The sequence below is a fragment of the Gloeophyllum trabeum genome (genome assembly GCF_000344685.1).
Source record: "Gloeophyllum trabeum ATCC 11539 unplaced genomic scaffold GLOTRscaffold_00017, whole genome shotgun sequence".
Classification (NCBI taxonomy): domain Eukaryota; kingdom Fungi; phylum Basidiomycota; class Agaricomycetes; order Gloeophyllales; family Gloeophyllaceae; genus Gloeophyllum; species Gloeophyllum trabeum.
This window is the reverse complement of record NW_006920426.1, coordinates 580,585-594,115: the sequence shown is the minus strand read 5'-3', so window position 1 is coordinate 594,115 and position 13,531 is coordinate 580,585. Positions and strand designations below refer to the sequence as shown.

The following is a 13,531-nucleotide window of genomic DNA, read 5'->3' as shown; positions in this document are numbered from 1 at the left end:
GCTACAATATACATGCCTGCGATCGGTACTCAGGCATGAGATGGGTGCCGAGATGCAGGAGTGAAATGACCTCTGCGTGGGGTAGCCTTCCGGATAAATGTGTGAGTAGTATCTGTGATTCTGGCAAGGGCGGCTCGAAGTATTCGGGGGCCCCATTCAGACCGTCACCAAAGGACAGCTCACTCACCATGGCCGCAGTTGATCTTGTCTACTACCGCAACTTTACACCAGCCGTCCAATTATCGCCTTAGTGTATCATTAATAATAACGTGAAGCTGCGCAGCAGGTATGAAGCGCAGAGATACTTGCTCGTGTGTAATCATGCACGGGCGGATGTGGCTCATCATTAACGCCACAGGAACCCACCACCACAATATGTCGATCGTACGTGAAGAGAGGCGACCTCGAACAGGCTACAATTCATGGTTAACTTAAAATCTGAGGGTGATATCGCATGCCACACCTGAAGCATCTGCATTAGGCCCATATGTCCAAACGTATAAGAAAAGTCAGCGCGCGCCACGACCTCAGGAAAACTCCACTCACCTCACCAAGTAGCCATGGCCAGCGTGCGCAGCTTCGCATTCGTTCTTCCAATATTGGCCGTGTTGGCATACACCTCGGCTCAGGAAGCGACGACCTACCCGTGCTGCCCGTGTCGTATATATACAGTTTCTCCAAGCATAGCAAAACGGATCGTGATCGAGCCCGGCGCAAACTGCCAGATATGTGTTTGCCCTCTGTGACCGTGTAATGGTCTGGAATTTCGATCGAAGGTAAATATACAGTTCAGACAGAGACCAGCCTGGCTGACGAGATCTAGAGTTCTTGGAAGATATGGAACTGGAGAAGACGAGACAGCAACAGCAGCGGCGCTACTGTACATAGCTGCATCGGCGAAGAATAATTTACCATGTGTATAACATACACTGCAACTTGGGCATGGTGAATTCGAAGCATAGGCATACAATCTTGAGCGAAGACTATGACAGACACGTCTCGGACGCCGGTCGCATCGATAGACTCCTTCCGCAAACAGACCACATTGAAATGTGGCCCAGATACTCAGAGACTCGAGACCGTTGGCCAGTCTTTGTTGCTGTATCACCGTGTGTGGCAAGATGCGAGGAGAGGGGAACCATTGGGCGACAACGCAGAATCCGACGTCCACAGGAATCACCCGTTTTGGAACTCAACGCCTCGCTTACGCCTGCTTACGTACGCAGCTTCAAGTGCCCTATTTGCTTCCGCCAACTCGTTGGTCAACTGGTGAATCCTTCTAACAGAAGTTATGTATACCATTGCACCGACAACAACCATCAGCAAAAAAAGAAAGAAAAAAAAACTTTTTCTCTGCTTCACCTCCATCACCATCCCTCACGGGTAGTCAAATAATGCGGAGCAAATTTGTCCTCCCCCATTCATTAACGTAGGCACGCGGGCTGGACATGGGAAACGCATTACCCTCCCTTTCATCGCAATTGATGGTGCAGGTACTGCTCGCTTTATGACTCTGGCATTCTCATGAGGACACGGTCATAGCACGGTCCAGTGACCGCCTTGGTAACGCTTTGCTGATCCCGCTCTGATCATGAGGAACGCCTGAATTAAACGGTGCGTCTATGTGTACTCTATCACCAGCTTGATTGATGACGTCTGGAGTAGATATACAACATAGAGATTGCCTTTCGGAGGATCGTTGCAAGAAGACGTACCTTGCAACAGGAGGAGGTTCGTGGAGCAGAGCCAGTCTTCGCTCTCCACCGCTGTACCTTACAGCGCGGTCGACGCTTGGTACGACCCTCGTGCTCACCCTCGATTCCCACTGCAAAATCTCGGAGCTCCACTTGAACGTCTGTATTCCGAAAATGTACACTGCGGTGGACATAGGCAAGGCACAGAGTCCGCAAACATAGCGGGAATACGTAGGCATTGATGAGCCTTGGCGGTACCGAACTGGTCATTTCATCGTCCCTGTGAACCCTTCACACATAAAATCAGGATGCCCGCAGTCGCTGTCCCATCCCAAGTCCTCTCACCACAGCGTGCCTTCGACTCCATCAAGCAGCATGTTCTCCAAGCTCTCGCTATTCGCAGTGTCCGCCCTCAGCATCCTTGCTGCCGCCACGCCTACCCCCACTGGCACTGAGCCTGCCGGGCAATGCACCACCGGCCCCATCCAGTGCTGCAACACCGTCACGCAGGCGAACGACCCCGCTGCCGCCACCATCCTCGGCTCCCTCGGAGTTGTCCTGCAGGACGTGACGGCCCTCGTCGGTCTGACCTGCTCCCCCATCAACGTCGTCGGCATCGGGAGCGGTAGCACCTGGTAAAACTAGAATTACTTTTGAAGTCGGGTTGGTCAACTAACAAGCTATGTTGTAGCGATGCGCATCCCGTTTGTTGCGAGAATAACTCTTATGGTAAGATTTATCATCGTCGCGTTCGATCTGTTTATGGGACGGTGTTGATTTATCTCCACCTTAGGCTCTCTCATTTCCATTGGCTGCGTTGTCGTCGAGCTGTAAATAAAGGATGAAGAAGGGAACACCGGGAGATATACGTTCTAGGAGACGTGCAAGGATGAAAGCTTGTTAAGGCCGAAATCTGTTGTCCTGCTATCATGAGGATTTTTTATTCATCTGAATATAATCATCGACGTATTTGGATGGACTATGTCCCTAGCTATGGACGCGCTGAGAATGCATCGTTGATATACGAGTCGACTTGCACGTCAGTATTTTACAGTGGCGGACAAAAGTATCTGCACTGCCACCACTTTCACGGTTCTGGGCAGATCGGGGGCAACATGGATCGATGTATATTCATGATTTGTAACTACTCTATGTAAGATAAATGCATACAGACTTTCAGCCCTAGATGCCCCATTCCTTGCTTCCAGGAGGTAAATTCATCTCGAACCCGGTACCCTCAGAACTGGTTAGATGGAATCAATAAATTTATAAAAAATAATTCTCGGCCTGAATGACTGACCTGATTTAGTACTTTGTATTAGCACCCTTAGCCTTCTTCAGAGCCAGGGCCCTCCGGGGTAAGCTCGAGTATAGGTGGCGTACTGTGGCGACATCAATCCGGTACCACTCCTCCACAATCGCAGCCCAAAGCTCATCTAGATTCTTGGGAGCTGGGTCTCAGGCTTGTACTTTCCGCTTGAGGTGGTCCCATAGATGCTCAATGATGTTCATGTCGGGACTTTGAGCTGGCCAGGGGAGAACACGGACAAGATTATCTTCGAACCAGGTTCAGGCAAGGTGTGAGCGGTGCTTTGGATCATTGTCCTGCTGGAAGATAAAATGCCGGGGGTTCATCCTATAGTCCGACATGGTCCCTAGAAGCTGTCCTTGAAGAATCTGGACATACTCTGTTGCTGTCATGGTTCCCTCGATCCAAACAAGACGCCCAACGCCCTTCCACGTCATGCATCCCCACACCATCACATGCCCACCACCATGCTTCCAGGTCTTCTGGGTATACCGCTCCTGGATTGCATCTCCTGGCCTCCTCCAACAATAATCCCGCCCATCCGAAGTGAATAAATTGAATTTGGACTCATCTGAGAAAATGACCCGTTTCCAGACCCCCACACTCCAACCTGCAACACAACGCGCCCAAGCCCACCTGGCAGCCCGATGCTTGGCATTCAGGAAGGGGACCTTCCTACGAACCCTAGCATGAAGTCCTTCCTCGTGCAAGGCACGGCGAACAGTCCGGGCAGTGACATGTTCAAAGTAGTTGTCCCGCAGGTCGACGGCATTACGGCACCGGCCTCTGTCAAGCAACTGGGCAGCAAATTTGCAGTCCTGGGGTGTGAGCTTCCTTGGACGGCCTGATTTGGGACGGGGATAGCAACTCCCAGTAGTCTTGTAACGTTTGACGATGTCGAACATGGCCCGCTTTGAGATGCTGAACCGCTTCGCAATGTCATCGGCTTTGCACCCAGAGTTGTAGAGTTCGACGATCCTGCCACATTTGGATGGTGATGTGTAGGTCATAGAGAGTCTGTATGTGAGCAAAGTTCGGGCAGGGGAGTCAAGTTGAGGGTAGGATTCGGTCGGTTGTCGACGGAAACAGCGCTGTGACAGTCACTCTTGTCACACGTCGAGGCATAATGACTCCCTGGCTCATAATCCTCCAAGCTGCCACCCCATAAAATTGGTGGGGAAGGTAGTATATTAGACTATCTTCATGTACATACAATTTCTGGAATGAAAGTGTAAGCTACGAGACAAAGACAGCCGCTTTTCCCCCGAAGATGCGGCAGTGCAGATACTTTTGTCCGCCACTGTAGACTCAATAGGCAGTTCGGAGCTCCGGACCGCGTTTCCGAACTCTTTCCCCGCACTCTTCGTCCGACGCGCGCGGACGCGTACACGGACAGCGCTGAGCCTGCAACTCTACACAATACAACGCTATTATCCAGTCCATCGCCGTAACGCTTCGTTCATATATCGCTATCACCAGCGCTGTGACTGCCGTGCGTCGCAAGCAGGCTTTTCGCCCTCGAAGCTTCACGATGGAGGCGCAGCGACTGCCATTGCGAGTGGCCGTGGTTCAGTTCTGGCCCAAGGTACCAGTCCTTGAACATTGGAGAGATGCACATTGAGCGTGTAGCGAACTTTTATAGTTGGCAGAAGTCGAGCACAATATTGAGCGGGCACGACAACTCTGTGCGCAGTGCGTCCTGCGTCCGGTTATACGAGGCCAGCTCAAACTATGACATGCCGGCAGACTGGAACCGCGCTCGGTAGACCTTGTCTGTCTGCCTGAGATGATTTTCACCGGTATGTGCCCATCCTTTCCTCATGTAGTCTCTCGAGTTCATATCATTCTCTCGCCCTGCAGGATACGTCTTCCCCGACGCCTCTTCCATTGAACCCTACCTCGAACACCCCAAATCCGGCCCGACATCGCAATTCTGCGCGTACCTCTCCTCCCGGCTCGAATGCTACGTGCTAGCCGGGTATCCCGAACGACTCGCCCTGCACGAAGTCGAGCGGCGCGTCACACTCCCGCGCGAATGGGCCGACGCGGACTCTGACTGGAATAGTGACTCAGAGGAGGAGAGAGAGAGGGAAAGAGACAGGCAGCTTGTTGATCGGGTGGGCGCGAACAGCGCGGTGCTGTACGGCCCCGGCGGGGAGTGGGTGGGCGGGTACCGCAAGACGAACCTCTACAAGACAGACATGACATGGGCCAAGCCAGGTACGCTCCGTACACCCCGAACCCTCGTTACGCTTGTCTAACCCCATGCAGGCCCGGGCTTCGCCACGTTCGACCTCCCACCACCGCTCGGCACCCTCACCCTTGGGATCTGCATGGACCTCAACCCTGTCCCAGGCGCGACCTGGTCCCTCGAAGGCGGGCCGTATGAGCTCGCGGACCACACGCTGCAGACGGGCTCGCGGACGCTGGTGCTGCTGAATGCGTGGTTAGCTTCAGGTTCTGTCGACGGGGAAGAGGAGGAAGAGGAGGAGGATTGGCAAGTGGTGAGATATTGGGCGGCGCGGCTCCGGCCGTTGTGGGCGAGGAAGGACGGAGACAGAGAGGCGGAACGGAATGATGGGGTGAAGGTGATAGTATGTAATCGTTGTGGAGAAGAGAACGGTGAGTCTTGTTATGGTATTTATAGATAGTGAAACGAGACGCTAATGGCGGTGCGTAGGGGTCACCTTTGCTGGGTCGTCAGCGGCGTACCTTATGAGCAGAACGCTGGGCAAGCCGCAATTGCTTGATGTCATGGGACGGAGGGAGGAGGGGTTACGAGTCTGGACCATCTAGGCTCTATTCTAATGTCTGAGGGCGTTGCCCAGAATGCTTGGTTCAAGCGGATGATATCACTTATACCTCTGCCATTCTCGAGTCTTGTTCGATCACTTGTGGCAGCCGTGCATGCTACTCAGGTCTACGTTAACAGAACCTCTTTTACACCGTGGCTATGAAATTTGTGGACCGGCGAGGTTGCTCCCGCAGGCACTAGCATGGTGCACACCTGAGCGCTGCATTATCAGGTCTTAGTTCAGGAGGAAGATGGAACGTAGTATCCACAGGCAGGGCACGAGTTGGGTAGCATTCCATTCCAAGCACTCGGCTATCTCGTCGCCACCACTTCATGGTGTGTTCATGTCCTGTTGTAACACATCGCTGACTAGCGTTCGTCTCCCCAATTCTTCAGCTCTCCTAGAAGGGCCTGGGGTGCTTGGAATTTAGCCTGTTAGGTGGGTGAACAAGAGCTGGGAACGGTAGATGCTGACTCGGCAACCTGGGCTATGGCAATGATAGAGCCAAACATGATACTCAAGGAAATCGTCCAGATGAAATAGTCGATGGTGTCGAAGTGATGAGACATGTTGGCATCGCGATAGCCTGCGGGGATATACCCACAATCCTTCATTGGTATGATCATGAGGGCTGTTGGTTCTACTTATATACGTTTGCGCAAATCCCGAGATCTCCATAAGATTGGTCCTGGTATACTTAACCCGCCAACTGCCAAAAACCTTGACCGAAAGTTATTTGTGGTTGTTGTAGTGGTGGAGCGGGACCGAGTGCCGCGATTCTGATTCAGACGTACGCGTTCGGTCCGCGCCACACCAACTGCCACACCCATAAGTTCTAAGAGCGTTACTGCAGTTCTAGCCGCCTCTTCCTCGTCGCAGTGTCGTATAATAACGCGTGCAGGATAGTACGACCATGTCTGCTACTCCAGACCATGGTCTAGATACTGACGACGAAGACATGGAATGGGAGGAAGTCGACATGCCCGCAGCTGATGGACTCGCGACCTTAGGTAGTGCGGTGACAGACAGAACAACGAACGACAATGGCTTCACTGGTACCGCGCAAGGTGGCAGGAGTATAGAAATCACGTTGAAACGCGCAAAGGGCAAGGGCAAGGAGGGGCAGAAAGAAGCAGCGAGTCAGTACGTCTTGAATACGAATACCGTTTGAATTTTCGCCGCGATATTATCTCCCTCTATTGAGCGTGCTACCACTCCCACTGATACTTCGCGTGTCGACATCTGTTAACTTCATTTCATTCGGGCAGGAAAGCGAAACAAGCCCAAGCTACCCGTCTCTCCCGCATAAGGTGTCACAAGATTCACACCGTCACCCTGCTTGCCAACGCCGCTATCCGCAATCAATGGATAAACGACCAGCTGCTGCAGGCCCGTCTGCTCTCCATCCCGCCTTTCCACCTACAGCAGTCGCTCTCTTCCCCGCCGTCCAAGCGCGTCGTGCCCTCATCCGCGCAGCGGGGCCGCATGTTCGAGCAAGCTATCAACAGGCTCGTGGACTGGTGGGCGAATGAATGGTTCCAGGTCGATGACCTAGGCGTGAGGAGGTGGAGTTACGCAGAGGTGCGCAGGGTGTTGGAGCAGTATCCCCCTTCGTTCGTGCAGGACAGGAAGAAAGGGCAGGAGAAGGGAAATGGTCAGGTCTCATCGATATCTCGTACAGGTCTTTCTGGGATTGACCAGCCTGCGATCGAGCTCCCTGAAGAAGTCATCGACTTATTCGCTACGGAACCGCCCCTTGCCTCGGGCCCCAAGTCTCTCGCGAAACACCTCCTCATGAGGCGCGGGAGCCGAGATGTAAGTGCACAGCTATTCACCGGCCTCTGCAGAGCGCTCGGGGTGCCAGCACGGCTGGTGGTCAGTTTGCAGAGTGTCGGGTGGTGGGGGGACAAACCCAAGGCTACGAAGAAGAGAAAAGGTGATACGAGAGATGGAAAGGCGAAGGGAAAAGGAGACGCCGATGGGGAGGCGGACGACGACGAGGATGAGGAAATGGATATGGAGGAGGTAGATATTCCCACAGGTACCACAAATTCAAACAGCGGGACATCGACCGCTTCGCGACATTCGAAGGGCAAAGGGAAGGAGCGGGAGGTTTTTGATGGGGAGGGGCAGAGACTCGATGGAGGCTACATACCTCCCACGACGGGTAACGGGAAGGCGAAAGCTAAGCCCGTGATCAAGTTGCGCAAATCGAAAGCCGGAGGCCGCAGACTCAACGGTACGCTTCTCCCTCTCCCCATTTCCTGTCTCGATTCTGAAGCTTCGCTCAGAGTCCCCGCCGCCCGAACCTTCCTCGTCGAAGCTGCTCCTCTCCGCAGACCCGGATCCGTTGACCTCTCCGCCAGTGTTCTGGACTGAGGTCTTCAGTCGGGCCGACGGTGTGTGGATCCCCGTCGACCCTGTGCGGGGCCTGGTGAACCAGCGGCGGAAGTTCGACCCCGAGTACGCTCCGGGCGGGGACAAGAAGGGGAAGGCCAGGCGGACCGAGGCAAATCGGATGGTGTACGTCGTCGGGTTCGAAGAAGACGGGTGAGTGCGCTTAGGCTGTTGCCCTTAGTGGAATTGTTGGGGACGTTTCTCGGTGGGCTGCCGTTATCCAGGTTCGCGAGGGATGTCACTCCGCGGTATGCAACGGATTTCCTGTCCCGGGTTTCATTGATCCAGGGTGCTGCGACGACTTCGAGCACGGCTGCTAGTGGTAGTAGTGCTGCAGACCGTCGTAAATGGTGGGAGAGAATTATGGGCATGGTTAAGAGGTGCGTCTCAGCGCCACGAAGGTAAATTCCTCCGTGATAAATCCATCGCGCATGACTCTGTCAGACCTTATGTGTTAAACCGAGATGAAGTGGAAGATGAAGGCTTCCGAGAGGTCTTGAGGAGGGAGGGCATGCCGAGTAGCATGGCCGGCTTCAAAGGGCACGAAGTGTAAGCAGATCCTCCGCCCTGTGGTAATCGTAGTGCGGAACTCACCTTCCCCATAGTTTCGTCCTTGAACGACATCTTAAGCAAACGGAGACAATCTACCCTCTGGAAGAAATCGGGCGATTCAGAGGCGAGCCGGTGTACCCGCGGTCAAACGTCGTCCAGCTTAAGACGGCGGAGAACTGGATGCGCAACGGGAGGGCGGTCAAAGCAGGGGAGCAGCCGCTGAAGACCATTAAGATGAGGGCGAGTACCATCAACAGACGCAGGGAGCTGGAGGTCTTCGGCGGGGGTCGTGCGGATAACGGGAAAGGGAAAGAGAGGGAGGGGATTGGGGAGGGATTAGAGATTGATTTGGACGGGGACCTCCCGGGGCAGAGGACGGAGGGAGATGAGGGGATTATGCAGGGACTCTATGCGGAGTTCCAGACGGAGGTATACAAACCGCCTCCGGTGGTCAATGTGAGTCCGACCCGTTGTCGTAATTGGGATCAGTTGTGACCATCGTACTAATATCTGCGTGCTTTAACTAGGGTAAAATACCAAAGAACGACTTCGGGAACATCGATTTATATGTACCTAGCATGCTACCTGAAGGAGCCGTGCACGTTCCATGTATGTGATCTCCGTCATTCTGAGCGATGCTCCGAACCCTCACTTGCGGATGTGCCCAGTTAAGGGAGCTGCAAAGATAGCAAGGACTCTTGGATTCGACTATGCCGAGGCTGTGGTGAGTACGAAATCTGTTTTCGGATGACGACGTCTACTTAGTCTCCTCCGTAGACAGGTTTTGAATTTAGAAAACGGCGTGCAACCCCGATTATCACTGGTGTGGTCATAGCCGCCGAGCACGAAGCTGCACTACTGGAGGTTCGTGTCGTTCCGCTTAGAAGGTTTGGTATTTCCTCGAATGCCTTATAACCTGCTCTGTAGGCATATTGGGAGATGGAGCGTGATGCAGAGGAGAAGCGCAAAGCGAAGCGGCACGACCAAGCTCTCAAACGGTGGACACGTCTGATACAAGGTCTGAAGATCCGGGAGAGGTTGAAGAAGCAGTACGCCAATCGCGGGGCTGGTAGCAATACAGCGACTACGGAATCAGATGAGAAGGTCCGCGAAGGCGACATTGATAATGGGGAGGAGCAGGAGAGAGTGAGTCATACACTTCTGATCTCTTTCAACGGATCCCTAAGATTATGCTTGGCTCAGGAAGCCTTCGTGGAGCCGGGAGGATATCTCACAGCTGTGGATGATATCGTTCAGCCATTTACGTTACCGAAGTATCAGCATCTTGCGGACCTTGTTGCCAAGTCTCGGCCCAATGGTAGCGGAGCTGTTGAACAAGATGGCGATATTGAAACTGCCGCCAGCGATGACATACCTCCGATGATAATGGAGGTTATCGGTGACGATGGCGATGCCAGCGAAGACATGGAGGAAATACCTGTCTCTGCTCCTGTTCTTTCGGGCGTGCCGAAAACCATGCGCGAGCTTGCGGAGGAATCGGCACGGAAGACGAGCGTTTCACTAGAGCCCGATGCAAGCATGGCAGAGAAGCTACCAACTACGGTGCCTTCCCCGGCTCCCGCTCCAGTAAACAGTGCAGAACAACGGGCCACTCGGTCTTCCCGTGGTAACAGTACGAGAAACACACCATCAACTACTACTGAAAGAAAGAGTGGCGTCGGTCGTCGAAACAACCGAAGAAAGCGTGCCCGCGGGGAACTCTCCGATTCTGATCTGGGGGAAGATCAGCTCGAAAACGCGCAAAGTGAGGAATCTTCACCTGTCAAGAAGGTCAGGGGTAGGCCGAACACCGCCAGTCCAGTCAAATCTGACAGGGTATTGAGAGTACGGAAATCCAAGACGGCTGCAGAGGTGGAAGAGGAGCGGGACAGGGAGTTGGCGTATAGACGAGCCGTGGCGGAGTAACTTATGTTTTATGTTATCGTCCGCACCAGTAGCCTTCTTGTTTCCCAGTCGTGGTTCTTTACTGCCACAATTTGACTAATAATTGGCTCAGAGTTGCTGTGGCTTCCATCGATGGGTTTGGCACGTGAATTTACCAGCCATCGCGCATCTTCTCCTCCATCACCATTCTGACAGTACATAACCTGTGTATCCCACAGACGAGATCTCAACCTCGTGGATTGCACTGCATATTCGTTGATGCTGATTCCAGCGTCATCGACTGACCTTTTGCAAGCCGGCTCGTAGGTCATAGGATCAACTGTGCGCTTCACGGGTCGACCTTCCCCGGGCCGTCGTATATGAGAAGAAGTTGCGTCCATCTGTTATAAGCGGTTGAGATGATGTAGGTGAAATTCGTGGATGTTCACCATGAGAGTCCCTTTGTCTATCATATCGACTGCCTGCTTCATCCACGCAATCCTCGCGTTGCACAATGGGTTGGCAGTGAAACCGCCTATGGGATGGAATCCGTATAACGTCTTCCTGTATGTCTTCACGCTTATGAAGCGCGTACGCATGGAAATCACTGGATTTCTCCCAGATGCGACACGGATGAATCCCAGTACCGTGCTGCCGCGAAGGACCTCGTGGCATCCGCGCTTCCCTCCGTAGGGTACAACTACTTCAATCTGTGAGCTCCCCGCTTATATCGCGGCTGAAGCACTGCACTTACACCCGATTCAAGTGACTGTGGATGGCAAGGAACCAACCGCACAGCCAACGGTACTTTCACGTGGAACACCACTCGTATTCCATCTGGCGTTCCTGCACTAGGATCGTACGTCCACAGTCTCGGCCTGAAATTCGGAGTATACAGCGATGCGTACGTCATTTATCGACGGAATTCATATACGTCCGGCTTAAGATTGATGTAGGGGATACTATTCCTGTGACTTCGTGAACGGAGCTGCGCACTGGTTAGGTAGCCTCGGTCACGAAGCTGCCGACGCAGCTGCTTTCACGAGCTGGGGCGCAGACTATCTCAAGGTACGTTTGTCCAAGACCGTAAATGAGATCCAATAATAACCTGTGTGTGGAAGTATGACAATTGTTACTCTGTGAACGAGACTGACTTTGTCGACTACAATCCGCCGTTCAACCTTGAAGTACGTCCGAAATCATATTTATGCTGATGTGCTGAACTGAATTGACCGTCGGCAGCCTCACTTTACTGCGATGCGCGATGCACTCTCCCGTACCTCGCGCCCAGTTGTCTACTCAGTCTGTGAATGGGGTGTCCAAGATCCTGCGCGCTGGGCACCCGCAGTTGGCAACTCCTGGCGCATCTCGTATGTCCAGAGATCATCCTCCGTTACTCACATGCCAATTCTGCATACCCACTGTTGCTGTGCTATAGGAACGACATTGGCCCGCCAAACTCCTGGGACAACGTCCTGCGGATCATCAACCAGGTCGTCCCGATCACGGGCTTCGCGGGGCCCGGCGCTTGGAACGATCTGGATCTGCTTGAGGTCGGGAATGCGGAGATGACTGTGCCAGAGCAGAAGAGCCACTTTTCGTTCTGGGCAGCTATCAAGTCAGTAGAGTTATGCCTAAGTGAGCCCTAAGGATGGCTTTGCCGACAGGAAGCCTGGACCAGGTCACCGCTACTGATTTCGACTGACCTGTCGAGGCCGAGCCAGGATACTTTGGATATTCTAGGGAACAAGAGGATAATTGCGCTGAATGTAAGAGCCTTGGAAACATTTGCGAGAACCAATGCTGACAGCAGGGATTGCAACAGCAAGATGACCTCGGCAAATCCATCAGCTTCCAACGCCGATACACTAATGATTATGACGTTTGGTCAGGTCCCCTCGCAGATGGGTCCACCGTTGCCTGTAAGCATGCGACCGCTTGTAAAGCTGCGGCATACTATGACTAACTACGACTACTTTCATTCGCCCAGTGGTACTGAATTGGAAGAACCAGTCCCGATCTCTGACCTTCAACCTCTCCGACGTCGGCTTTACCTCAGCAAAGGCCACCGACCTCTGGTCCGGCAAAGACCTGGGGATAATAAGAAACAGGTATGCCCGTCACCACGTGCACCATTTCCTTCTCGCCCTTTTTACGCGAGTGCACCTCTTACAGCTACACGACCAACATCTCGGCCCACGGCCCGCTCGTCCTCCGCCTCTCCCACACAACTCCATCCCCTGCACCACGCTTCACCTACTACCCCGCCTCCGCGTCCAAAAACACCCTATCCGGCGGCGCCTCCCCCCGCACCGCGAACTCATCCGTCACCGTAGTCGGCGACATCGGCAACGGCGGCACCCTCACGTTCACCGGCGTTGACGGCGGGTCGTCGGGCGGGTCCAAGCTGGTGTCTATAGACTACATCAACGCGGACTACACGATGCGCAACACGGACTGCTCGAACTGCCGCAACGCGTTCGTCAGCGTCAACGGCGGGCCGGCGCAGCAGGTGCAGATGCCGCTCTCAGGCCAGGTGAGTTTTACTGCCTCTTCAGACTGAGGGAGGTCATGCTGAGTCGGAGTGCAGAGCCGGGATATCTTGTTTGAAGGATATCTGGTGACGCTGGGTGGTTTTAAGCCTGGGAAGAATAATACGGTCGAATTTGCCAATCCCTCCGCTTGGGCGCCAGACATCTACAGGTTGGGCGTGCAGATATCGTGATGCAGCAGAGCATACATACGCACCGATGGCTGAACTACCAATTTTGGGGGTGACAGGCATCTACAATTCGATACAACCATGTACGAAGAGGCGGGGCAGGGTCTACAAGAGCAAGCAAACAAGCAACAGATAGAGTGACAACCACATCGTACATAGAGATACGCATGAGCGGGAA

At 53.6% G+C, this 13,531-nt stretch overlaps 5 protein-coding genes across 5 annotated transcripts; 4 read left to right on the top strand and 1 right to left on the bottom strand.

The window, feature by feature from the left end:
- Positions 1-2,069: 2,069 nt before the first annotated feature.
- On the top strand, positions 2,070-2,528 carry GLOTRDRAFT_133444 (hydrophobin; the record flags this gene model as incomplete). The annotated part of the gene is made up of 3 exons (XM_007872363.1): positions 2,070-2,329; positions 2,386-2,423; positions 2,488-2,528. 3 exons carry the CDS (start codon positions 2,070-2,072, stop codon positions 2,526-2,528), a joined length of 339 nt encoding a protein of 112 aa, XP_007870554.1.
- A 2,006-nt stretch (positions 2,529-4,534) lies between these two features.
- Positions 4,535-5,799, top strand: GLOTRDRAFT_96659 (carbon-nitrogen hydrolase; the record flags this gene model as incomplete). The annotated part of the gene is made up of 6 exons (XM_007872362.1): positions 4,535-4,588; positions 4,646-4,695; positions 4,750-4,802; positions 4,864-5,223; positions 5,275-5,625; positions 5,684-5,799. 6 exons carry the CDS (start codon positions 4,535-4,537, stop codon positions 5,797-5,799), a joined length of 984 nt encoding a protein of 327 aa, XP_007870553.1.
- A 367-nt stretch (positions 5,800-6,166) lies between these two features.
- Positions 6,167-6,367, bottom strand: GLOTRDRAFT_133442 (uncharacterized protein; the record flags this gene model as incomplete). Its single annotated transcript, XM_007872361.1, has 2 exons — positions 6,167-6,229; positions 6,281-6,367. The coding sequence occupies 2 exons, from the start codon at positions 6,365-6,367 to the stop codon at positions 6,167-6,169; spliced, it is 150 nt and encodes a 49-aa protein (XP_007870552.1).
- Positions 6,368-6,711: 344 nt separating this feature from the next.
- Positions 6,712-10,673, top strand: GLOTRDRAFT_123356 (Rad4-domain-containing protein; the record flags this gene model as incomplete). Its single annotated transcript, XM_007872360.1, has 11 exons — positions 6,712-6,941; positions 7,067-8,037; positions 8,090-8,348; positions 8,420-8,575; positions 8,640-8,744; positions 8,801-9,203; positions 9,275-9,356; positions 9,416-9,471; positions 9,525-9,611; positions 9,675-9,893; positions 9,951-10,673. The coding sequence occupies 11 exons, from the start codon at positions 6,712-6,714 to the stop codon at positions 10,671-10,673; spliced, it is 3,291 nt and encodes a 1,096-aa protein (XP_007870551.1).
- A 399-nt stretch (positions 10,674-11,072) lies between these two features.
- GLOTRDRAFT_81761 (glycoside hydrolase) lies at positions 11,073-13,194 on the top strand (the record flags this gene model as incomplete). Its single annotated transcript, XM_007872359.1, has 11 exons — positions 11,073-11,197; positions 11,254-11,343; positions 11,398-11,535; positions 11,588-11,699; positions 11,753-11,818; positions 11,874-12,001; positions 12,070-12,249; positions 12,313-12,400; positions 12,457-12,553; positions 12,622-12,742; positions 12,807-13,194. 11 exons carry the CDS (start codon positions 11,073-11,075, stop codon positions 13,192-13,194), a joined length of 1,533 nt encoding a protein of 510 aa, XP_007870550.1.
- Between the last annotated feature and the right edge of the window lie 337 nt (positions 13,195-13,531).